Below are 24,994 nucleotides of genomic sequence, written 5' to 3'. Positions count from 1 at the left end.
GGACCAGCAAAATGCAATTGGACCCATAAAAATGTCATTCTGCAACCTATACTAATTTCTTTCATTTGGTCAGATAAAGAAGCTATATCTAAATCTGAACCGATTTCACGGAAACCGAAAGCCTTAGCCCTAGCCTTAATTGAATACGATATGCTAAATTTCGTGCAAATGATATATAGGGACTTTGGTGGACCATTTATATTAAATCAGACGAAAATATATATGGGAGATATATCTAAATCTGAACCGATTTTCAAGAAAACTTAACACACATCATTCAATACTTCATTCATTACGCTGTGCCAAATTTCGTGCAAATCGAAAGATATATAGGTACTTTGGTGCACCATTTACCTAAAATCGGACGAAACTCTATTTGGGAGCTATATCTAAATCTGAACCGATTTTCATGAAACTCTGCACACATTATTCTAGGCCTAATTCATTACGCTGTGCCAAATTTCGTCCAAATCTAAAGAAATATAGGGACTTCGGTGTACCATTTACATTAAATCGTACGAAACTTTATATGGGAGCTATATCTAAATCTTAACCGATTTTCATGAGACTCAGCACACATCTTTCTGGACCTAAATTATTATGTTGTGCCAAATTTCGAAGGATATATAGGGACTTTGGTGCACCATTTACATAAAATCGGACGAAACTTTATATGGGAGCTATATCTAAATCTTAACCGATTTTCATGAAACTCTGCACACATCATTCTCTTGACGTATTCGAACATTCTCATAGCTTTTTCAAGTCCTAGTACTATTAAATTAAAAATCTGAGCAAAACCCCCTACCACATTCCCCTTTAGCAACAATGTCATACTTGTTTCATCATAACTTCTAAACGGCGTCCAATAGGTAAACAACAATTGATATGTCGGAATTCCATTTTTATTGAAGTGTCACAAGATATGAAATCTTAAATTTTTACCTGATTTCTTCCATTTAATTATTTCGAACTACGATTCTATTTTACATTCGGTCAATGACATTTTTCTCTTTGTTTTTTCTGTCACATGAATTAATTTATTTTTAAAGATATAAAACAATTCAAACAAACCCAGATAATCAACATATCAATCAAGCGATTTCAGTGATCCCAATAAAATTCATTACAAATTCCAGGCGCATAGATAACACAAATAGTGGATCGATCGTTAAAAGTAACAACCGTTACAACAAAACAAATGACAATATCACTTAATTCTCTCAGAGACCTCAATAGGCAAATAGCTTAACTATTTTGCAAAATATGTTGGGAATTTTTAACAACGATGAAAGTTTTCTTCCATTTTCAATTAAAAACAAACAACAACTACTACAAATTCTAACAAAAATACGAAAATTTTACGAACAAATTTTATTACGAATAAATTATACATACAAATAGAAATATTGAGTTGTTCTAATCTAGCTAATCTACAGTGGACGATAGTGGGTATAAAGCAAGCATTATTCTGATATGATTGTATGTACACAACACCTATTATAATATATGTAAATACATGCGTATTCGTATTTTGTTAGAAATAAATAAATATTTTTTTAATTTCAATTCTAACGAATTGTGTAACGCTTAAGTGAAGATTTTTGTTATGCTTTAACGCCCGTTTTTGTTGTTGTTGATGTTGTTGTTATGAAGCAGATTGGTTGACGTGTATTCCCGTTGTTGGCCTTGTGGCAACATTTCAATTAATTCATTGGATGTGTGTGAATTTTTGCGATAACAAATTCTAACGAAATGTTTGAAATTCTATGGATTTGCTACGCTTTTTGTTCTAAGTGATAATGTGTGTATGAATAATTAATGAGTTCTAAGCAGAGCCCAAACGAAAGACTAAAGACACAAACGTGATATATTATAAAGGTGTTAATAAAAAGGTTTTTTGTTAGGGGGGAGAGACGAAAAATAATTATGCCACTTTTTTAGAATACGATGAAATGATTGAGAGACTTGTTTTCTATGATTCTATGCTTTGTCTTCTATCCATGAAATACATATCTTCTATCCAGAGACAACTCATAATTTTTCCATAGAAGAATAGTCTTCCGAACAATGTGCAATTGAAAGAGAAAAACTCCAATATTCAAAAATTTTAATAAATCTATTCCTTCAAATAATTATTAAAATTCGGTTAGAAAATGTAGAAATTTAGACGGTACGATTATAGGGTAGCCATAACAAAACGTGAACCTCTATACCCCATTGTTTCAATATAAACCAGTAAGGGAAGTAATAAAGTCGGACTGGGCCAAATATATGATACCCTTCACCACTTTGTGTACATTTTCGTATGCCTCCTAACAGACGTCGCGTTTTCGAAAGAACATTGACATGAAATTGAACATACTTGAATATGTGATCTTTATCTATAAGTAAACCGACTAACATCAATCCCAACATATGTCATTCTGCAACCTATTAAAATTTTTGTAAATAAATTTAAAGCCATCCTTTACACACGTTATTTGGACTGTGTAACATGTAATCTCAATTAGGTACCCATTGATTATTTGGTGTACAATCAACATAAATAGGTCGAAATTATATATGGAAGCTATGCCATATCTAAATCTGAAATTGCCGGAGATTAATTTATATTAATTTGAGTACGTTGTGTCCGCTATGGGTACGTTGTGTCCGCAATAGGACACCAATTTTGTAATTTTTCACAAAAAAATCAAGGTTCATTTGACCCGCTAAATATTGACCGATCTTTATCAAAACAGTCATGATTATACTTTGGCCCGATTCCCTTCTCCATGTTCTTTTGGTCCATTTCATCCCTTAAATATTAACCGATCTTTAACAAAAACAATAGGGGTCTTCATTGGCCAGAACCCATCCTACATCCTAACAATCGTTATGAGTGGTCCATAACTGTGGTCTGTATCGTGTTTACAAATTATAATGGACAGACGGACGCACACACATGTCTAAAACGTCTCAGATAGTCGAAATATATCACGATCTGTATACTTAATGGTGGGTCTAGGACCAATATTTCGCGGCGTTACAAACTCTTGGGGCTGCACAAAGATATAATACCCTGAAAACATAGTTGTGTTGGGTATAAAAACGCCTGTAGTGGTCCTTGAAAAATTGTTTTTATACCCTACACAACTATGTTGTCAGGGTATTATAGCTTTGTGCAGCCCCAAAAGTTTGTAACGCCGCGAAATATCGGTCCTAGACCCACCTTTAAGTATACCGATCGTCATATCTCGACTAGCTGAGTCGATCTAGACATGTGTGTCCGTCCGTCCGTCTGTCCATTATAATTTGTAAACACGATACAGGCCACAGTTATGGACCAATCTTCACGAAATTTTGCATCTAGGATGGGTTCTGGCCAATGAAGACCCCTATTGTTTTTGGGAAAGATCGGTTAATATTTAGGGGATGAAATGGACCAAATACTAAATTTTTGTCGGTTTTTCTGGTCGCTCTAGAGGCCGCAATTATGACCCAAACATCGCGATTTTTACATAGAGAAGGGGATCGGTCCAAAGAATAAGCATGCCTCTTTTGATAAGGATCGGTCAATATTTAGCAGGTCAAATGGACCCTGACTTTTGTGTGAAAAATTACAAAATTTGTATTCTATAGCGTATATATTTACCCCTGAAGGACATAGACCCGAAAAGTTGATATTATATCCAAGAGGAGTGGTTGACCTTTAAATTAAGACCAATTATATTGTTGCATGTGCTCTGATGTGGGAGTTACACCTAAATATTTACAGGTATCTCCGTATTTGTATGTTATTTAGTAACCCATTATCACTCTAGAGAGCCGAACATAGCGCTGATCGCTTTGAAATGTTTCATGAGGTTCCAGTTATGGTCAAGGACAACGCCTATAATTTTCGGTGATGATCAGATATTAATTTTGGAATGAAGTGGACCGAAAACTTAATTTTTGTGTTATTTTCGAGTCGATCTACAACAACACAACCCACGGTGAAGGGAATCTGGACAATAACTGTACTGAATAATCGTAATATTCGGAAAATATGTCAGTGTGAGGAAGAGGTGCTGTTTACCTCTAATCGGGCAAGAGTGTGCAAATATCACGAAATATTGCCCAGGCTCGGAATACACATCCGTAGAAAATTTGAGTTCAGTGGTAGTTGTGTAGGGTTTCGTATGGTCGGCCCCGTCCGACTATACTGCTCCGCTCACTGTTTTTTTTTTTTTTTTTTTTTTTTTGATCCACGCCTATATTGTTCCTTTGAAAAATATTTTTTTTTTTAAATCCACGTCTATAGTGGTCATTGAAAAATTATTTTTTTTAATCCACGCCTATAGTGGTCCTTGGCCTTTAAAAATTATTTTTTATTTTCCTTGACTAATGTATCCAAGACCATAATTCCCCTTAAAAATGTTGTTTAGGAACTCTGCGTAATTTGAAAGAAATATTTTTCCAAAAAGCCACATCCAATGCTCATAGAAAATTATTCCCTTAATCTGTATATTTACAAATATCGATTAAAATATCACTACCGTATATACAAGAAAATATATAATCACAATAGCAGTCATATATCTTCCCCATGCAGAAGATGCAGTCATCCATAATAATGACACTAATTGAAATGTTTAGTTCGGCTAAGGCCATTACAGAGTACAACCCCCATATTGTTGGTAACATAAAAATAATTTATATTGTTATACAAGAGATTTGGTCAGGTCTACAATATTAATAATAATAGACCGTCTTCACTCGGTATTCAAGAGTACTGCAGAGCCAACCTATACTAAACAATGTGAAGGAAAACATTATTATTTATTTAAAAATATAAAAAAACAAAAACATATATTTATATATAAAATAAAAAAAACATCACTGAGCGTATACTTCGTATGGTCAATGGAGGGTTCCAAAAGGCATTTGCCTTTACCTTCGCAACACACCAAGTCTATATTTAAAAATAAACACTTAATTCAATTGTCCGGCAAAATAATGGTGGTGGTGGTTGTTGCTGTTGTTATTTTTAGTTTTACCCAAGATGGCAAAGCCAGAGAATTTTCTGTTCTATACTGAATGAAAGACGATGGAGTAGAAGAACAATATCTAAACAAGAAGATGATGACGAAGAAGCTATATCTATAAAACGTCGTTTATGTTTTGTTAAACAAAAGACTTAAGCGACAAACCTGTTGCATATCATCGACCAAAACGTTTATATCCCAACAACCGGCTGTCTATATCTTTTTTTGTTTCTCTTGTTGTTGTGGTTTGTTTTATTTTGCAAATATTCTGATCTGCGAACCATATGTCAGTTGAGCATGTATATGTTAAAAGGGTGTGTGTGTGTTTGTATGCGTGCGATTACCTTAAATGGTCTGCAATGTTTAAAATTCAATTATTGTTATTTTCATATGAATCAATACTAGGGGAAAAATCAAGAAAAAATAAAAAGAAACGAAACGAAGTAAGAAAAATAAATCGTTTAGAATATCTGATCCGATGTCTTTACAGCAAACACACAGTGGGGAGGAAGGCAATAAAAGCAAGTGAGGAAAGTTCAAAAGTCGGACGGCCGTTCACCACTTTGGGTACATACAAAAGATTATAATGTGTACAATTAATCCTATTGATTCTATTGGAGGATCATAGACATGGAATCGGGGGAAAACAAATGTGATCTACATAGATATTGGAACCAATAAAAACCCATTCTGAAATCTATAAAAAAATGCATGTCAATCGGGCAGTCATGAATTTTTTGAACCCATCGGACCGATCATTCACAAAAAATCGGATGAAACTATATATGGGAGCTATATATAAATCTGAACCGATTTTAACAAAACTTGATCCTATTGGATGACGGGGGAAACAAATGTGATATACATAGATATATTAATCAATAAAAAACCATTCTGAAATCTATAAAAAAATGAATGTCAATCGGGTCTTGAATTTTTTGGACCAATCGGACCGACCATTCACAAAAAATCGGACAAAACTATATATAGGAGCTATATCTAAATCTGAATAGATTTTAATAAAACTTCGCAGACATCAGTCTGGACATAATTTAGTACTCTGTGCAAAATGTTGTCCCAATCGGACAAATATTGGGAGTTTAGTGTATCATTCACAAAAATCGGACGAAACTATATATAGGAGCTATATGTAAATCTGAACGGATTCAAACAAAACTTAGCATACCTAAGTATGGACCTAGACATCAGTCTGGTCCTAATTTTGTACTCTGTGCAAAATTTTGTCTCAATCGGACAAATATTGGGAGTTTGGTGCATCGTTCACCTAAAAACGGACGAAAGTATATAATAATACCCTGCACCACAGTGTGGTGAAGGGTATAAAAATTATAATTATAGGTGCTTGAAAAAATATTCTTTAAAAATCCATGTCTTGTTGAGGGTTTAAAAAAATATTCTTTAACCAGTGAGCGGAGCAGTATAGTCGGACGGGGCCGACCATACGATACCCTACACAACTTCCACGGAACTCTAACTTTCTGCGGATGTTTATTCTGAGCCTGATCAATAGTTCGCGATATTTGCACCCTATTGCCCGATTAGAGGTCAACAGAACCTCTTCCCACACAGACATATATTGCGAATATTACTAATATTCAGTACAGCCCCTCTAATTACTTGTCCAGATTCCCTTCACCGTGGGCTGTGTTGTGATGTTGTGACCACTCGAAAAACATACAAAAAATAACTTTTCGGTCCACTTCATCCCAAAATTATTATCTAATCATCATCGAAAATTATAGGCGTTGTCTTTGACCATACCTGGACCCGACAGTATAATTGGTATCAATTTAAAGGCCAATCACTCCTCTTGGATATACTATCAACTTTTCGGGTCAATGTCCTTCAGGAGTAAATTAATACGCTATAGAATACAATTTCTGTAATTTGTCACACAAAAGTCAGGGTCCATTTGGCCCGCTAAATATTGACCGATCTTCATCAAACCAGGCATGCTTATTCTTTGGCACAATCGCCTTCTCCATGTACATTTTCGCAATGTTTGGACCATAATTGCAGCGTCTGGAGCGACCAGAAAATCAGACAAAAATAAAGTTTTTGGTCCATTCATCCCCTAAATATTAACCGATCTTTACCCAAAACAATAGGGGTCTTCATTGGCCAGAACCCATCCTACATGCAAAATTTCGTGAAGATACCGATCGTGAAGTATACCGATCGTCATATCTCGACTCAGCTAGTCGAGATATGACGATCGGTATACTTAAAGGTGGGTCTAGGACCAACATTTCGCGGCGTTACAAACTCTTGGGGCTGCACAAAGCTATAATGCCAAAACAACATAGTTGTGTAGGGTAAACAAAATCAACGCCTTGTTAGGGACTTGAAAATATAATCTTTAAAAATCCACATATTACTAGCTGCTTGAAAAAAATATTCTTTAAAAATCCAAGCCTTGTAAGGGGCTTGAAAAAATATATTCGTTAAAAATTCACGTATTTGAAAAAATATTCTTGAAAAAAGGAGCTTGACAAAATATCTTTAAAAATCCAAACCTTGTTAGGGGCTTGATTGCTATAATGTAAATGCCAGTGGTCTAAGCTATCCAATTTCTATGACCCCATAAAATATATACTTCCATACCCACTGTAAATATACATTTGATCTGCAAGAAATCTCTTTGTCCTTTTAGCCATATATTATTAATCGACTATCTATAGACGACCATATATGAGTGTGTGTTTGTCTACCAATGGAAAGGGAAAACCATGCCCATAACAATTTCAACTTCTTTAAATAGACAAAGTTATGCCTACGCCAAGAAAACAAAATCGCATATATTGGACAATAATGTTGTGCTTGTTGTTGCTGACCATTCAGACAGACAGCCAACCAGCCAGTTATCCTCTTTCGTAGTGCCATACTATTTATCCATAACTCTTAGCTATCAACCATGCGCTATGCAATTTTACCATAAAATCAAAGTCTTCGCCAAGTTGCAACTATATTATGACTTTATAATATGGCTTAACCAAAAATAAACCTTTTATTTAGTTGTTGTTGTTGTTGTATTTGTTATATTTGATTTTATGTGGGTCTATCGTTCACTCGCTTTGTATTTTTCTATATTTTGTTGTTGTTACAATAATTTTAAGGTAACGCAAAGCAAAAACAAAAAAAGAATGTAAGCGCCCACTGGCGCTGCACTCAAGCTTAACTAATGCAATGTATTAAGTGCAAATGTATGTAAGCTGCAATTTTTTTTTTTGCATTTTGCAACAACAACAACACCACCCAACATCAAACACTTACAACAAAGAAGAAAATAAAACTACGTTGTGAAAAAAAAATTAAAATGTTAAAGGTTTTTGAAGAGTATCGTCCCCAATAGGTCTTAACATGGTCAACTGTATTAACGTGCTTGATTTTGCAATAGGCGTTACTTAAGGGAGTTACTTGAATATTATAGTTAAATAAATAAATGCTTCGTCGTTCATCCGTCCATTCGTTCCCTGGCTGGGAAAAATGCCTTGGGGCCATAGTTATGTTATGATGACTAAACCAGAGGACTGTTGCCTGTCATGTTAGAGGTCTGCTGTGCTATGTTGTAATCAAGAAAAGTGTGGTAATTTTATGAAAGTTTTAATATCGGACCACCCACATTAGGACACCTGAAATTTTAGTTATACATATAGGGGAGATATCGGTAAATACTATTTATGGAAAGGGAAACAAATTCTATTTTCTGTGTTCTAAATGTATATTTTTCAAAAAGTGTTCGTTTCATTGCTACTTGAAAAATATATTTTTTATAGAATCAACAGCCTTGGTTGATGGTTATTTGAAAAAAAATATTGTTTTTAAAAATCCACGCCTTGCTAAATACTTGAAAGTGGAAGTGTTTTAAAAAACGGCCTGTTGGATGAATACTTGAAAAAATATTTTTTTTTAAATCAGCACCTTGAATTTTTAAAAATTGAATTTTTAAAAATTAATGGCCTATTAGGTGTATAATTAAAAAATATACGTTTTAAAAAATCAACGCCATGTTGGATACTTTAGGGTATAATTTTTATACCCTACACAACTATGTTGTGCTTTGTGCAGCCCCAAAAGTTTGTAACGCGAAATATTTGTCCTAGACCCACCTTTAAGTATACCGATCGTCACATCTCGACTAGCTGAGTCGTTCTAGACATGTGTGTCCGTCCGTCTGTCCATTCATGAAATTTTGCATGTAAGATGGGTTCTGCCCAATGAAGACCCCTATTGTTTTTGATAAAGATCGGTTAATATTTAGGGGATGAAATCGACCAAATACTTAATTTTTGTCGGGTTTTCTGGTCGCTCCAGAGGCCGCAATTATGGCCCAAATATCTCGATATTTTTACATGGAGAAGGGGATCGGGCCTAAGAATAAGCATGCCTGTTTTGATAAAGATCGGTCAATATTTATCGGGTCAAATGGACCCTGACTTTTGTGTGAAAAATTACAAAATTTTTATTTTAGGACGTATATACTTGCTCCTGAAGGACATATACTCGAGATGTTGATAGTATGTCCAAGATGAGTTATTGACCTTCAAATTGATACCAATTATATGGCCGTATGTACTCCGATGCGGGAGTTATACGTAATTAAGTAAAGGTGACTATGTTCATATTATTACTATTACTCCATTGGAGGACGGAAATGTCGCGCTGATCGCTTTGAAATTGCACATGAAGTTCCGATTATGGTCAAGGACGACGCTTATAGTTTTCGATGAAGTTGAGATTTCATTCAGGGGGTGCAATGAACCGAAAACTTTAATTTTGTCAGATTTTCTAGTCGCTTTAGAGGCAATTATTATATACAGAACATCATATATTTTACAAGGTGAAGTGGGTCTGACCAATTACTTATAGCGGCTATTTAGATGATGATCGGTCAATTTTCCGAGGGTCAAATCAACCAAAACCTAAAGTGACCAATTTGTTATTTTATGGCGTAAAAATTCTCTTCAAGAAAAAAACATTTTGGAAAATATACAAGATTTAGAAATAGGAATTGTTGATCTATAATCTGTAAAAAGGGTGCAAATATCACGAAATATTGCCCAGGCTCTGAATATAGAACCGCCGAAAGTGTGCTTTTCGTGGTAGTTGTGTAGGGTATCATATGGTCGGCCCCGTCCGACTATACTGCTCCGCTCACTGGTTTAAATATAGGTTTAATTGCTTCTTGATTTTTTTAATACAGGTATAATTGCTTCTTAAAAACATTTAAAAAATCAAAAAAATTCTTGGATGCCTCAAGAAATATTATTTTTAAAAATTTACGCCTTGCTACGTTTTTGAAAAAAGAAATCCACGCCATAAAATATATATTACTAAATCGATTCCATGTTACGTACTTATAAACAAGTTTTTAAAAAAAATCCACGCCATTTTGGGTAACTAAAAAAAAATCTTAATTCAAAACTTCCAAGAAATGTATGATCAACAATCTGTACCAAATACAAATTTTCAACATTTTTTAATGGGGATTTTCCTAAAATTTGAAAACCCCAAAACGTAGACAGATACTGATAGTGCATGATAGGGTGTATAATCCTCCAACTACTGCAATTTAGATTGCAAAATTATACATAGTGTAGGAATTAGCGAATATTTAGGGTTATCATTATATGACGGCTGTGCGTAATTGACCGATATATGTCAATCTCGAATATTTTAGTTTTGTAGCTCAATTCGTTCCTTCGGGAGGTATCATTATATGAGGGAGATGCCGAAGTGCTGGCCGATATATTTCGTTCGAGTTTTTTTATTACGATATCCTTAGAAGGCGGAATGATTACAACAGATGGCTAAATCGTCATAGAATTTCATACATTGTAGGGTATAAAATGGACTATTTCGAGTAACGACTATCCTCCATGTTATCGTAGAATACGCCTACACACGGAAGAAATCAGCTAACTATTTTAATATAAAGAAGAATTATATATAGTTATAGGGGACTATCCCTAAAAGTTGGTGAATATAAATAATTTTTGGGAGGGAGATTTGTTGCCATATACGACTACAAAAAATCATATTACAGAGAATTCGGTGGAAAGACGCGCTCAAGAACACCGAGATGATGTTACCCAATAACAACTCAAAATACTAAATTACGCCTAGAAAATTAAATATTTTTATTTTTTAGACGATTTTATTCTATTTAGCACGATTTGAAATTTTATGTACTAAAAAATTTTTTTGTCAAATTTAATTTTTGCGAAGTTTGTTCATATCACAAAAAAGTATATATGAAAGAAAAAAGTCTGAAACCATCGATAGTATCGATAGTTTGCGAACACTAGCTTAAAAATTTAATTGAATTCCCCTTTAGCGTGTACAAACAATTTTTACTGGTCAAAGCAAATGTGAATAGCACTAATTTAGGGGAATTCCCTTTATGTATAAGATCAATGTCTTTTTTTACACGGCTTCTTCTGGAACCAATCTACCGTGTAAAAACAGACTTAGGTGTATACAGAAAATTGTCAAAGCATTATCTGTGTTCTCGTAGGGTAGGGTATATTTATGCGTACAATTTTCTACATAGGTCTATATTTGGACATATCCCCCATATAAAGGTTCTATCCTATTTGTGTCCTTTAAGAATTATAACCTTTTCCCTACGAAGTGTAGGTCCATCTTTTGACATAACCCCATTATAACGTGGGACGCTACCCATTTTCTGTACTCTGAAATGGCTACAATTTGGCATTCGGGATTCCCGACGAATAAAGAACTCCTTTTTCCTCTCCGATTTAGGTTCATGATTTTTACATCGCTCTTAATTTGGTTTTTCAGTTTACTCAATAAACAACCTACTAGCAGGCGATGCTATAGAAGCATATGAAGTACTCGACCATTTTTTGAGAAAATTGTAATACACTCCACATGGTACAGGGTAAAAACGTTTCCTACCGTCCGAACTTTAGTACTTATTTACTAATGTACTGGCACTTTTTTAACATTGGAAAATTAAAATAATAGCGTGAAACATAGGGACATTTTAATGCGTCAATGTGAAATCGAAATAATACCCAAAATTTTAACTAATTCCAGAAAAAAAATAAAAATGCTAAAAAAGGTGCTAGCTACTAAATCAATTTTTTTGGTGCTAATCGAGTTTTAAAAGTGCTAAATCTAGCACTAAAAGTGCTAAATTGGCAACATTGTATATATGGGAGCTAAATCTAAATTTGAACAGATTTTCACGAAACTTAGCACACATCATTCTGGACCTAATTCAGTACTCTGTGCCAAATTTCGTGGAAATCGAAAAATATATAGGGACTTTGGTCCATCATTTAGCTTAAATCGGACAAAGCTATGTATGGGAGCTATATGTAAATCTGAACCGATTTTCTCGAAACTTAACACACATCATTCTAGACTCAATTCAGTGCACTATGGAAATTTTCGTGAAAATCGAAAGATATATAGGGACTTTGGTGCACAATTTACCTTAAATCGGACGAAAATATATATGGGAGCTATATCTAAATCTGAACCGATTTTTCCCATTTTCAATTGGGTTCGTCCTTGGGCCAATTAAACGACCTGTTCCAAATTTTATCCAAATCGGACCATAAATGCGACCTGTACTTTGTTTACAATTTAACATGGACGGACGGACAGACATGCACAAATCGACTCAGAAAGTGATTCTATGCATATTCTCAAAAGGAACCATGGGTCTATGTCGATTCCTTTTGCCTGTTACAAACATATGCACAAAGACATAATACCCTGTACCACAGAGTGGTGAGTGGTATAAAAACAACTATTTATTAGTGGAGAAAGTATTGTCTGCCAAAGGGTAAGGCAGGGAAGACTATATTTTCGGATCTCGCCACTGATCCTCATCGGTTTCCTTAGTTTTTGTCGGGATATTCTCCCCACATGCTTTATAGCTCTTTACAAAAAAACCTTTCATATCCAAATATCTGTCGTAACAAATCGAAGTACTTACCTTACCAGCGATACCACCTCAATGTGAAGTTCGTTGGTGCCTGACTTCGTAGGCATTTGCAGAGAACTGCAATACTTATAGGTAAAATATTCTTTTAAAAATTAAATGTTTGAATTTTAAATTAAATTTTCTTTTTTTTGCCTTCTTGGGCATCTAAAAACATCGGAATTAAATGTATCATACATTCTTCATATCCCTTTAGTCTACCACTAACCATTACTACTAAAAATGTCATAATTATTCATTTCAATTAAAATCTCATTTCCTATCTGTCGATCTAGGAGCAATCCATTTTTTTATCAGTGAAGTTTTATTATTTCAACATTTTACAATTTATCACAACTTGTTAATGAATTTGCATAGCATTCGGTGATACACTTGTCCAGTATGCTGCAATGCAGCCTTACCCTCAGAAAGTGAATATATTAAAACGTTCCTTTTTCTTTTCATGCGATTCTCCTTCACAACAATTAACATGGTAATTTAGCACTTTGAACATTTCGAATATTGAATAAATTTCAGTTTCATTACAAGAAAAAAAAAACAACAACAATCAAACTGTAGAAGTGAACTTTGTTTGTGGTCTATGAAGTAAAAGAAGAAGAAAACGGATAAAACCACTTTTGTAACTCTTGTGGTTGATATGTCTCAGCTTCGTTTTCCCCCCTAAAGCAAATTATCGTGTCTGGGTGTAATTATCAACTCTGTTCATTTGTTTTTTTTTTTTTTTTTGTTCTCCTATTCTCCATCTCTATCTTTAATTACTCTACGTTCTTTGCCTCATGATGACATTTGCAAGCGTTAGCCACCATTACATGGCCCAACCTATTCACAGATTTGCCTGCATGAGAAACCACGCAGAACTACCACTACCACCGGGTGGGATAATCACTTTTCATTGTCTGGTCATTAATTGTAGCATTGTATGGTGTGGATTTTTTTCTTTTCGTGTAAAAAACGGAAGTTTATACACCACACCACATTCCTGCAATGGGTGTTTTACTACCTGTTCGTGGATGTTGTTTTTCTTTTGAAATTCGAAAATTCAACTTTTATCCGCATGCGTGCATCTTAAAATCAGACAAAATTGGTCTTAATGCTACATTTTTATGTAATTTTATTTCGTGTCTATAAGTTTTGTCTTATTTAGTTTAATTACATAAACTAGTTAATGCTGGTGGACAGGTACAGCATTTTGGAAAAATACAATTACAGAAAGTTGGTTGACATATGGAACTCTATATATACAGGGTGAGATGAAAAAACTGCAACCAAATTCAGGCTGCTGTCATTTCTAAGCTACTCGTCATTTTGGTAAGAATTTTCCAGAAAAAATTTACTCGTGATGGAACAGAAAGAAAATAGACTGAAAAGTGCTAAAGAGCATGGCAGAAAGTGGTGAACTGCCGAATTTGGTTTTCTTCGATGAGAAAACATTCGTTGTCCAGCAGTTTGTAAACAAACAAAATGATCGTGTTTACTTGCCAAAGAGGTTAGCTGAAAATGTGAACCTTCGGTTGGCAACCAAAACTCAAGCGCCGGCCATGGTGATGGTGTGGGCCGCCATAACAGCCGATGGTTGCTCTTCTCTCGTATTAATCGAATATCATCAGAATAAATGCTGAATATTATCGCGAAAATATTCTGGAGGATGTATTAAAGCCTTGGTCATGCAAACATTTTGACCGCAGACCTTGGAAATTCCAACAGGACCATCCTGAGTGTGATGGCGGACGCGCCACCCAAGAATGGTTACAAAATGAGGTTCCTCGCTTCATTTCCAGCGCACAATGGCCACCAACATCTCCTGATACCAACCCGTTGGACTATTGTGTCTGGAGTATTTTGGAAAGCAAGGTTGGCACTAAAAAATACCAAAGTGTCGATCACCTCAAGCAAGCGCTTCGCCGGGAATGGGCCAAAATACCGCATTGGCCGTTTCCGAAATTTTTACTTTCATTCAATAAAATTTAAAATTTAAATAAAATTTAAAATTTTAAAAATTATGGCGCTTGACTTTGTTGCCGTTTTTTTATCTCACCCTGTATTATCTACATTCAGGATACAACTGTTTCAAATTTTCAAATTTATACCCTACACAACTATGTTGTCAAGGTATTACAGCTTTATGCAGCCCCAAAAGTTGGTAATGCCGCGAAATATTGGTCCTAGACCCACCTTTAAGTATGCCGATCGACTAGCGGAGTCGATCTAGACATATATGTCCGTCCGTCTGTCCATTATAATTTGTAAATACGATACAGGCCGCAGTTATGGAACAATTGTCACGAAATTTTGCATGTAGGATGGGTTCTGCCCAATGAAGACCCCTATTGTTTTTGTTAAAGATCGGTTAATATTTAGAGGATAAAATGGACCAAAATCTTTATTTTTGTCTGATTTTCTGGTCGCTCCAGAGGCCGCAATTATGAAGGGGATCGTGCCAAAGAATAAGCATGGCTGTTTTGATAAAGATCTGTCAATATTAAGCGGATCAAATGGACCCTGACTTTTGTGTGAAAAATTATAAAATTTGTATTTTATAGCGTATTTATTTACTCCTGAAGGAGAAGATGATAGTATATCCAAAAGGAGAAGTGGCTGGCGTATGTACTCGGATGTGGGAGTTACACGTAAATATTTACAGGTGCTTAAATATTCAGATATTATTTAGTAATCCATTACCACACTGGAGGTCGGAAATATAGCTCTGATCGCTTTGAAATGTTCCATGAGGTTCCAGTTATGGTGAAGGACAACGCCTATAATTTTCGGTGATGGTCAAATAATCATTTTGAGATGAAGTGGACCGAAAACATAATTTTTGTGGATAAGTAATTAGATGGACAAAGTGGACCGAAAACATAATTTTTGTGGATAAGTAATTAGATGGACTGTACTGAATATTAGTAATATTCGGAAAATAAGTCAGTGTAATGAAGAGGTGCAGTTGACCTCTAATCGGGCAAGAAGGTGCAACTATCTCGATATATTCCCCGGGCTCGGAATAAAAATGCGCAGAAAGTTAGAGTTCCGTTGTAGTTGTGTAGGGTATTGTATGGTCGGTAAACTATCTCACAAACTAGGTAAACTATCTCACAAACTAACTATTTGATATCGTATTAATGATTTCTGATCTACCATCGAAAATAACAACAAGACCAAACAGTTATTTCATTGATGTTCTAAATTCTACTCTGCTGGTTGATGAGATTTTATACAAACAAAATCAGTAAGAAAAACAATATATGTATTTAAATTTCACAAGACAAAAAATTGTACTGTAAATTTAAAACTATAAAACAACAGTGGCAAAATGTAGGCAAAAAAAAAAACATGACAGGAAGAAACTCATCTTAGCCACTACATAAATTGAGTTGAGTTTTGTTCTCAACCATAAAAAGACACACTTCAAGAAACATATAAAAAATCAACAGCTAGAAGTGCGTATCGTCATGTATGTATTCAGGTATTTTAGAATTTGCATTTTATATACATACATATATATATATATATATATATTTTTGTATTCACAAAGAAACGTATGCCTTTGCTGCTGTTGTGTCATCCATCCGCATACAACAAAAACGCAGCAGGCATATTATTTGACTATAAACAGAAATAAAACGAAAACGAACAACAGCAGCAACAAAAACAGAACCAAAATTTATGAGGTTGCGTTACAAGATTAAAAGGATTTGATAAACATTTTCTAATAAATTGTTATGTGCTTTGAATATGTCGGTCTGGTCTGACTGCCCGGCTATGATGGCCAAAGAATCGTCTGAGTAGAGAAGAGGAGTCCGTTGAGAGAGCTATTGGCTTGGGGGCAATGTTGACATTGCCTTTTGGAATCCTATCATCGTTTTCTATGCACAAATTATTTCACAGCCGCATAGGGGTAATTAGGAACAATTTATTATAAGTTTTTTTGCATTTTTTCTGTTTTCTTTTATTTACATAAGGAAGCAAACTGTAAATGTGTTAAGCACTTCGACAGGAAGAAATATTTTTTACATAATTGCAGAATATTTGAGTTTTGTTAAAAAATAATACCAACAAATTAGATTGACTTTGTATTAAACTGAATACAAACTTTGATTAAGCTAACAATGAGAAAAACACTAAAACTCCCAAGATAATTTCCTGTTGATATTTTGATGTAATCAGCTTGTGCGCTTGTAAAAGAATTATCAATTGTATACCCTTTAATGAAAATAGGGAAGATCTTCACCGATTAGATTTATCCTAGGTCATATGATAGCTATATTTATCCAGCATAACGTGTTAAATTTGGAACCGATAGGATGCATAGTTTTTGTGTACCCTCCAATCGTAGAAGCACTGTATCAAGACAAACGCGTTTATAGTTTGAGAATCACATCTTCAAGAGTTGTTGAGATTTTCATTTGAAATTTGAATGCTACATTTTTAAGAAGTTGTAGGTTCATAATAAAAATAAATAAATAAAAAACCGATTTCTTAAAAACGAAAAAAAAAATGTTAAATATTATTGATTTTAAATTCTTTTGTATATTTTTCATTGGACGTTTGTCGTCTAAGTCTTTTGTTTTTATGCCCATCGCCATTCTACGATGATAACAAAATCTTTGCAAAAGATGTTTCCGGCCCATTTTGGGTATATTCATGGTCCTGAGCACATTTTCCAACCGAAGTGGCTTTAAGTTAATATTCCGGATTTTTGGTGGATCGCAGAAAAATCTCCATATAAATCCATATTTTAAAACCTCGCCTTCCTATTTTTAGTATTTTGGTGGGAGTAGTCGCATAACTTCACGACGAGAAATTTGGCAACCTGGAAAAGTCTCTTGCAATAAAACCACATTCCTACGAGTTGTGTGGTACCGTCTTGTTGAAACCATATTTTCCAAGTCGTATTCTTGCGTGAGCTACACTTTGCATGACTGTAGGTATGGGAGCTACATTCAAAATACGCCATAAACAAGGAAACGACACTTTCAGGCAACACTTTCACTAACAGAAGCGGTATTTCCCGCAGAACAAGCGAAACGGTTTTGCACAAGCCTTACTGTATTTATAACCGCTCCAGTTTGTTCGAAATATCGGCCGATTTCGGCGTGGTACCTTTACCATCTAACATGGATGGGTAGTACTACTTTTTAGGCGACGATTTTCACCTCTCGATAACCCATAATAACGACTTGGGTTGAAAAACGTGTCCAACATATCGAATAATGGAGGTGTATAGCTTTGTGGATGCTACCCCGAAACATAAATCAATCAATTAATTTTGTGGTCGGGAGGTTTTCTACCCATTGAGTAACCCACATGCCGTGCCCAAAATACCGACATTAGGGGTGTTGCGTTTTATTTATATAACGTGGACTAATATTGAGAATTTTCAGTATGAAGATTTCCCTACCCAGCGTGAACCCAAAATATCAAGTTACAGCCGATTAGGTTCAAAATACATAATCCATAAGGTCCAAAATACATAATATTGGGAAGGAACTGTTATATGGGGTCTATCCCGAAACATGCCTTCACATTGAAAATATATGGAAGGCAATTTTCTGCCAAATGAAAATACCTAATATCAAATTTCAAATAATTTTTTTAAAAAATTGTCCAAAGATTTTCTATTCGGTAAAAACCCACAATGCCAAATTATCGCTGATTAGGTTGCAAAACGTGTCCAAAGTCTTCAAAACGCCGTCTATTAGATGGGTCTACTCTGTAAACTGGACCGATATATCCCAATTGTAATACCAAACATCCTAGGAGTAGTTGCAATGTATGTGCAAAATTCTATCTATCTCCAATCTATCTCTATATTTGCCAGCTGTATCTATCTACAGGCGGACATTCCTAAATCGACACAAAATATATTTCGAATCAAGAATATATATTTATGGGGTCTCAGATGAATATTTCGAGGTGTGACAAGCGAAATGACAAATTTTACAGATTTTAGTTTACAGTTCGCCACTTTTTCAAAAAAAAAAAAATATTTTGAATTCCATTTCGTTTAAGGGCAAGATTATTAGTTTCTTAATGATAATACAAAACCAGTATAGTCGGACGGGGCCGGCCATATGGTACCCTATAGAGTTGCGCAATCTAGTTCATTTAGCGGATCGATCTTTCTCGATCCTTTTTTAAAAAGGAACTAGTTCCTTAATGTAGTTCCTTTGCTCCATATAGTTCCTTTGCTCCATATAGTTCCTTTACTCCATACAGTTCCTTTGCTCCTTATATTTCCTGTGCTCCAAATATTTCCTTTCCTCCATATAGTTCCGACTCCAATATAGTTCCTTTGAATCTCTCTCTTTCATCGTTCTTTTTGTTCTTTTTTTCGTTTTTTCCATATAGTTATTTTGCTCCATACAGTTCCTTTTATCCAAATAGTTCCTTCGCTTCATATAGTTCCTTTGCATCTCTCTCTTTCATCGTTCTTTTTTTTTCGTTTTTTGTTTTTTCCATATATAGTTCCTTTGATCCATGAGTTCCTTTGCTCCATATAGTTCCTGTACTCCATATAGTTCCTTTGCTCCAAATAGTTCCTTTGCTCCATATAGTTCCCACTCCTACATAGTTCCTTTGAATCTCTCTCGTTCATCATTCTTTTTGTTTTTTTCGCTCACAAAAGAACAAGAAAAAAAGGAAAGGAAAAAAGAACGAGATCAGAAAAAGGAACTATATTAATTAAAGAGCTGGAACTAGTTCCGATCGTTCCTTTCTTAGAGTAGTTCCAATGAACTAGTTCGTTCCGGAACTACCCAACTCTAGTACCCTACACATCTACCACGAAAATCTAACTTTCTGTGGTTCTATATTACGAGCATGGGCAATATTTCGTGAAATTTGCACCCTCTTGTCCGACTATAGGTCAACAGCTCCACTTTCTAACTCTTCGGAATATTTTCAAAATCCTGTTTTCCCGAAGCGAATATTTACACCATAAAAAAATTGGTCACTTTACGTTTTGGTTGATTTTACCCTCCCAATATTGACCGATTATCATCTTAACAGCCGTTCTAAGTATTTGGTCAAATCCCCTTCACCGTGCATAATATATGATGTTAAAGTTTTCGGATCATTGCACAACCTAAATATCATCTCAACATCACGAAAATATTTTCGTGGTTCTTCGTTGTCTTGCGTCGTTCTTGACCATAACTGGAACTTCATGTCGAAGCGATCAGCGTGGGGTAATAATAATACTAAACAATATCATAAAACATAGACACCTTTAAATATTTACGTATAACTCCATACAACAATATAATTGGGATCAATTTAAAGGTCAACCAATCCTCAACATCTCGGTTATATGTCCTTCAGTAATAATATATACGCCAAGAATATAAATTTTGTCATTTTGCACAGAAAAGTCTGGATCCTGATCTTCAATAAAACTGTCATGCTTACTTTTTGGTCATATTCCATTCCTGGTGTGAAATTTCGTGGGGTTCGGGTCATAATCACACAAAAGCAGAGAAAAATAATATTTTTGGTCCATTTGATCCCCTAAATATTAATAGGTCATTACCAAAAACAATAGGCGTCTTTCTTGGTCAGAACTCGTCCTACACACAAAATTTCGTGACAATTGTTCCACAACTGTGACTTGTATCGTGTTTACAAATTATAATGGACAAACGGACGGACACACATGTCTAGATCAGCTGGTCGAGAAAAGTGGGTGTTGGGCCCACACAAATACCCTGACAACATAGTTGGGTAGGCTATAAATTGCTTTAGTAAAAACAATGTCAAGAAGGCCGACATTGTTTAGAAAACTATGCAATATTCTTCAACAAAAACCAGTAAGGAAAGTAGTAAAGTCGGACTGGGCCGACTATATGATACCCTTCACCACTTTCACTCTGTATATATACATATGTATATATACAGATGTCGTCTTTTCGAAGGATCATCATTATATGTAGAAGCTATGATATATCTAAATCTGAACCAATTTCAAGGAAACTTGCCGAGATTAATTTATACTAATTTCAGTACGTTTTGCCAATCGGCCTATCTTTAGTACAACACTTACATAAAATCGGACGAAAGTATATATAAGAACTATATGTAAATCTGTATCAATTTCAAGAAAACTTGACACACGAAAGGTTATAATATCTTCAGTACATTGCAGAAAATTGTGTGCGGGTCGGCCAATCTTTAGACCTTTAGTGCACAATTTACATTAAATCGGGCGAAAATATATATTGGAGCTATATCTAAATCTGAACCGATTTTCACGAAACTTTGCACACATCATTCGTGACCTTATTCATTATGCTGTGCCAAATTTCGTGCAAATCGAAAGATATTTAGGGACTTTGGTGCACCATTTACCGTAAATCGAACGAAAATATATATGGGAGCTATATCTAAATCTGAACCGATTTTTCCCAATTTCAATAGGGTTCGTCCTTGTGCCAAACAAATGAGCTGTGCCAAATTTCATCCAATTGGGATCATAAATGCGACCTGTACTTTGTTAACAATTTAACATGGACAGACGGACGCACGGACATGCATAAATCGACTTAAAAAGTGATTCTATGAATATTCTCCTTCCTTTTGCCTGTTACAAACATATGCACAAAGACATAAAACCCTGTACCACAGTGTGGTGAAGGGTATAAAAATCTGAAATTAGCTTAAGATAAGCACATTTTAGATGGAAAAAATTCTAAAAAAATTTGTAAAAAATGTTTTTTTTTTTTGTAAAATTAGTTATTTTATTATTCTTCATTATTAATGTCTTCGAAATATAGCTAGCAATCCACGTACCTACCATATTAAAAAAATCACATATTGCATATTATTTATACGTGCAACATCCAATTACTTTTCCATTATTTTATAATAATTTATTATTCTCCAAAGTTATTCATACAATTAATTGCAAAACTGAGTGACTGACAAACTATTTTCACACAATTAAATAAGAAATTTTAATTTAAATGGATTACATCAAGTGTTTAGATTTGTTTCCGTGAATTTTCATTTTCAATGCGTTAATCACGCCAACAACGACATTACAGTTATGGCCGTGGCAACTTCCCACATTTTGTTCCTTTGTAGCTTGGTCGCATTCGCCAAGTAAAGTCATCAGTTTAGCTTACATTAAAAAACAGCTGAAAAGAATTTTGTTTAAGTTCATGTTTGTAGCTTAAGTCTTTTGTTTTTTTTTTTTTTTTTTATTTATCATAATAAAAAACAAGACATTGTTTCCCTCATACCAACCGCCAACCACCCACCCACACACTCTAAAAATATTCTCAATGCCCATGAGTGTGAAGGTTGTGTGTGGTGTTTCACGTTTGTTGTTTAAGTCTTTTGTTTAGAAGTCAGTTTTTCTTTCCTTCTTTTTTTTTGACAGAATAATATGACAAATTTCTTGATGACGAGTTGCTTTTTTACAGATAATAAGCTTTATTCCATGGCGTTGTATTTATTAAATATGAAATTATAATGTTTTTTACACAATTTATTTATTGTCTCTCTTTTTTAACTCGTCTCTCTCTCTCCCTCTCTAATTATGTATTCCAGGCACACACAAAGTTCATTGCAGTGAAGATTTAATGCGCGTTGAAATTGGCCTGCCAGAACCGATTGTTAGCAGCAGCAGTAGTAGCAGTGCCGACGACTTGACTAATGAAAAGCCACAAATCTATTTGGAAGGCCTTAAGGGCTATCCGGATGAGCGTTGCCATCCCGAAATTAACGGTTCCCTAGCCATATTCCGTTTATCGTTGACGGATTTCTATGAGTGTGGTGTGACACGTATGGTCAATCAGTTAACGGTGAGTAAATAAAAACTACACACTAACTGGAGATTTGGAGTGGTGGACTTACACCACCTTCCAAAATATAGATAAATGTTTATTTATTTTATCATCTCGTATAAATAATATTTTTTTTTTGCAGGGCAAAAAAGTCTATTATCACAAAATCATAATTCAATCGTCGAACGGCAAAGAAATTGTCAGTGTTAAATGCATCACCAGTGGTCCGGTTTTCAATTTAATGATGAATGAAACTGCCCAAGAGCAACCACGTTTTGTTTTACAAGATCAGCAACAACTACCACAACAACATCATGGCATTGTGAGGCGTGATGTTCTGCCAGCTGGATTTCAAGAGCCAGAGTAAGTTTTCTTTTGCTGTTATTATTGCTGTTGTTGTTATTTTTATTTTAAATCCCCAGGATATTGAGTTTTCTGTTTGTTTGTATGCTGGTCATTGATATTTTATTTAAAAGCTAACATTAATGGAAAATGACGTCACGATTTGTAGTTGTTGTTAGACAGACCAATTTCTTTAGGGTATAAATAATGGTCAGTTATTTTTGCCACAGTTATTCATTGAATGCCACCCAAATGAAAAAAATAAATTAATATAATTAAAGGCAAATACAAATAGTATTAACAAATATTTTTTTAAAATCCATGCCTTGATGGCTGTCATAAAAATAAATTGTAACCAGTAAGAAAAGTCGGACTGGGCCGACTATATGACACCCTTCATCACTTTGGGTATATTCTACATAGTCTCCTCACAGACGTCGCCTTTTCCAAAGATCATTGACAGGAAATTGAACGAAAGATATATAAGAACTTTGGTGCACCATTTCTATTAAATCGGTCGAAAATATACATGGGAGCTATATCAAAATCTTAACCGATTTCAACGAAACACTAGCACACATCATTCAGCATTCTATGCCAAATTTCGTGCATATCGAAAGATATTTAGGGACTTTCGCACCATTTACCTTAAATCTGACGAAGATATATATGGGAGCTATATCTAAATCTGAACCGAACACTTCAATCTAGACTTAATTCAGTATGCTATGACAAATTTCTTGCGAATCGAAAAATATTTAGGGACTTTGGCGCACCATTTACCTTAAATCGGACGAAAATATATATGGGATCTATATTTAAATCTGAACCGATTTTCACGAAACTTCACGTACGTCATTCTAGGCCTAATTTAGTACGCTGTGTCAAATTTCGTGCAAATCGAAAGATATATGGACTTTGGTGACCCATTTACTCTAAATCGGACGAAAATATATATGTGAGGTATATCTAAATCTGAATCGATTTTCACGAAACTTAGCACATATCATTATAGACTCAATTCAGTACACTATGCCAAATTTTGTACATATCGAACGATATTTAGGGACTTTGGTGCAAAATTTTCCTTAAATCGGACGAAAATGTATATGGGAGCTATATCTAAATCTGAACCGTTTTTCTCGAAACTTCGCGTACTTCATTCTAGGCGTAGTTCAATACGCTATGCCAAATTTCTTACAAATCGAAAGATATATAGGGGCTTTGGTTCACCATTTACATTAAATCGGACAACATTATATATGGGAGCTATATCTAAATCAGAACCGATTTCCACGAAACTTAGCACACATCTTTCTAAACTTAATATAGTACGCTATCTCAAATTTCGTGCAAATCGAAAGATTTTTAGGGACTTTAGTGCACCATTTACCTTAAATCGGACGAAAATATATATGGGAGCTATATCTAAATTTGAACCGATTTTTCCCAATTTCAATAGGGTTCGTCCTTGGGCCAAATAAGTAACCTATGCCAAATTTCATCCAGTTCGGATCATTTTCGGATCGACTTAGAAAGGGTTCTATGCATATTCTCAAAAAGAACTATGCGTCTATCTCGTTTCCTTTTGCCTGTTACAAACATATGCACAAAGACATAATATCCTGTACCACAGTGTGGTGAAGCTGCCATAGAAGTAAATTTAAAAAATCCAAGGTGGTGGCCAGGTTGGTGGCTTTCATAAAAATTATTATTTTTTTTTAAATTAAAGCGTTGGTAGCTGCCGTCAAAATAAATTCTAAAAATCCAAGCCTTGGTAGCTGGCTTAAAAAAATTAATAAATATAAATTTATTTTAAAAATCTACAAAGTAATTTTTCAAAAATCGAAGCCTTGGTAGGT

At 34.7% G+C, this 24,994-nt stretch overlaps 1 protein-coding gene across 1 annotated transcript in view; it reads left to right on the top strand.

Annotated features, from left to right (window-relative positions):
• LOC133338589 (uncharacterized) overlaps positions 1 to 24,994 on the top strand; it is a 68,229-nt gene that overhangs the window by 38,877 nt on the left and 4,358 nt on the right. The window contains exons 3-4 of the mRNA XM_061546791.1: positions 22,555 to 22,808; positions 22,933 to 23,153. Of these exons, the coding sequence (XP_061402775.1) occupies positions 22,555 to 22,808; positions 22,933 to 23,153 (475 nt within the window). The remainder of the gene's footprint in view (positions 1 to 22,554; positions 22,809 to 22,932; positions 23,154 to 24,994) is intronic.

This window comes from Musca vetustissima, unplaced genomic scaffold, assembly GCF_032173495.1.
Source record: "Musca vetustissima isolate MV318-11 ecotype Yass unplaced genomic scaffold, APGP_CSIRO_Mvet_v1 utg15845, whole genome shotgun sequence".
NCBI classification, from domain to species: domain Eukaryota; kingdom Metazoa; phylum Arthropoda; class Insecta; order Diptera; family Muscidae; genus Musca; species Musca vetustissima.
Note: the sequence above shows the minus strand (reverse complement) of the source record. Positions and strands in the feature narration are given on the sequence as shown.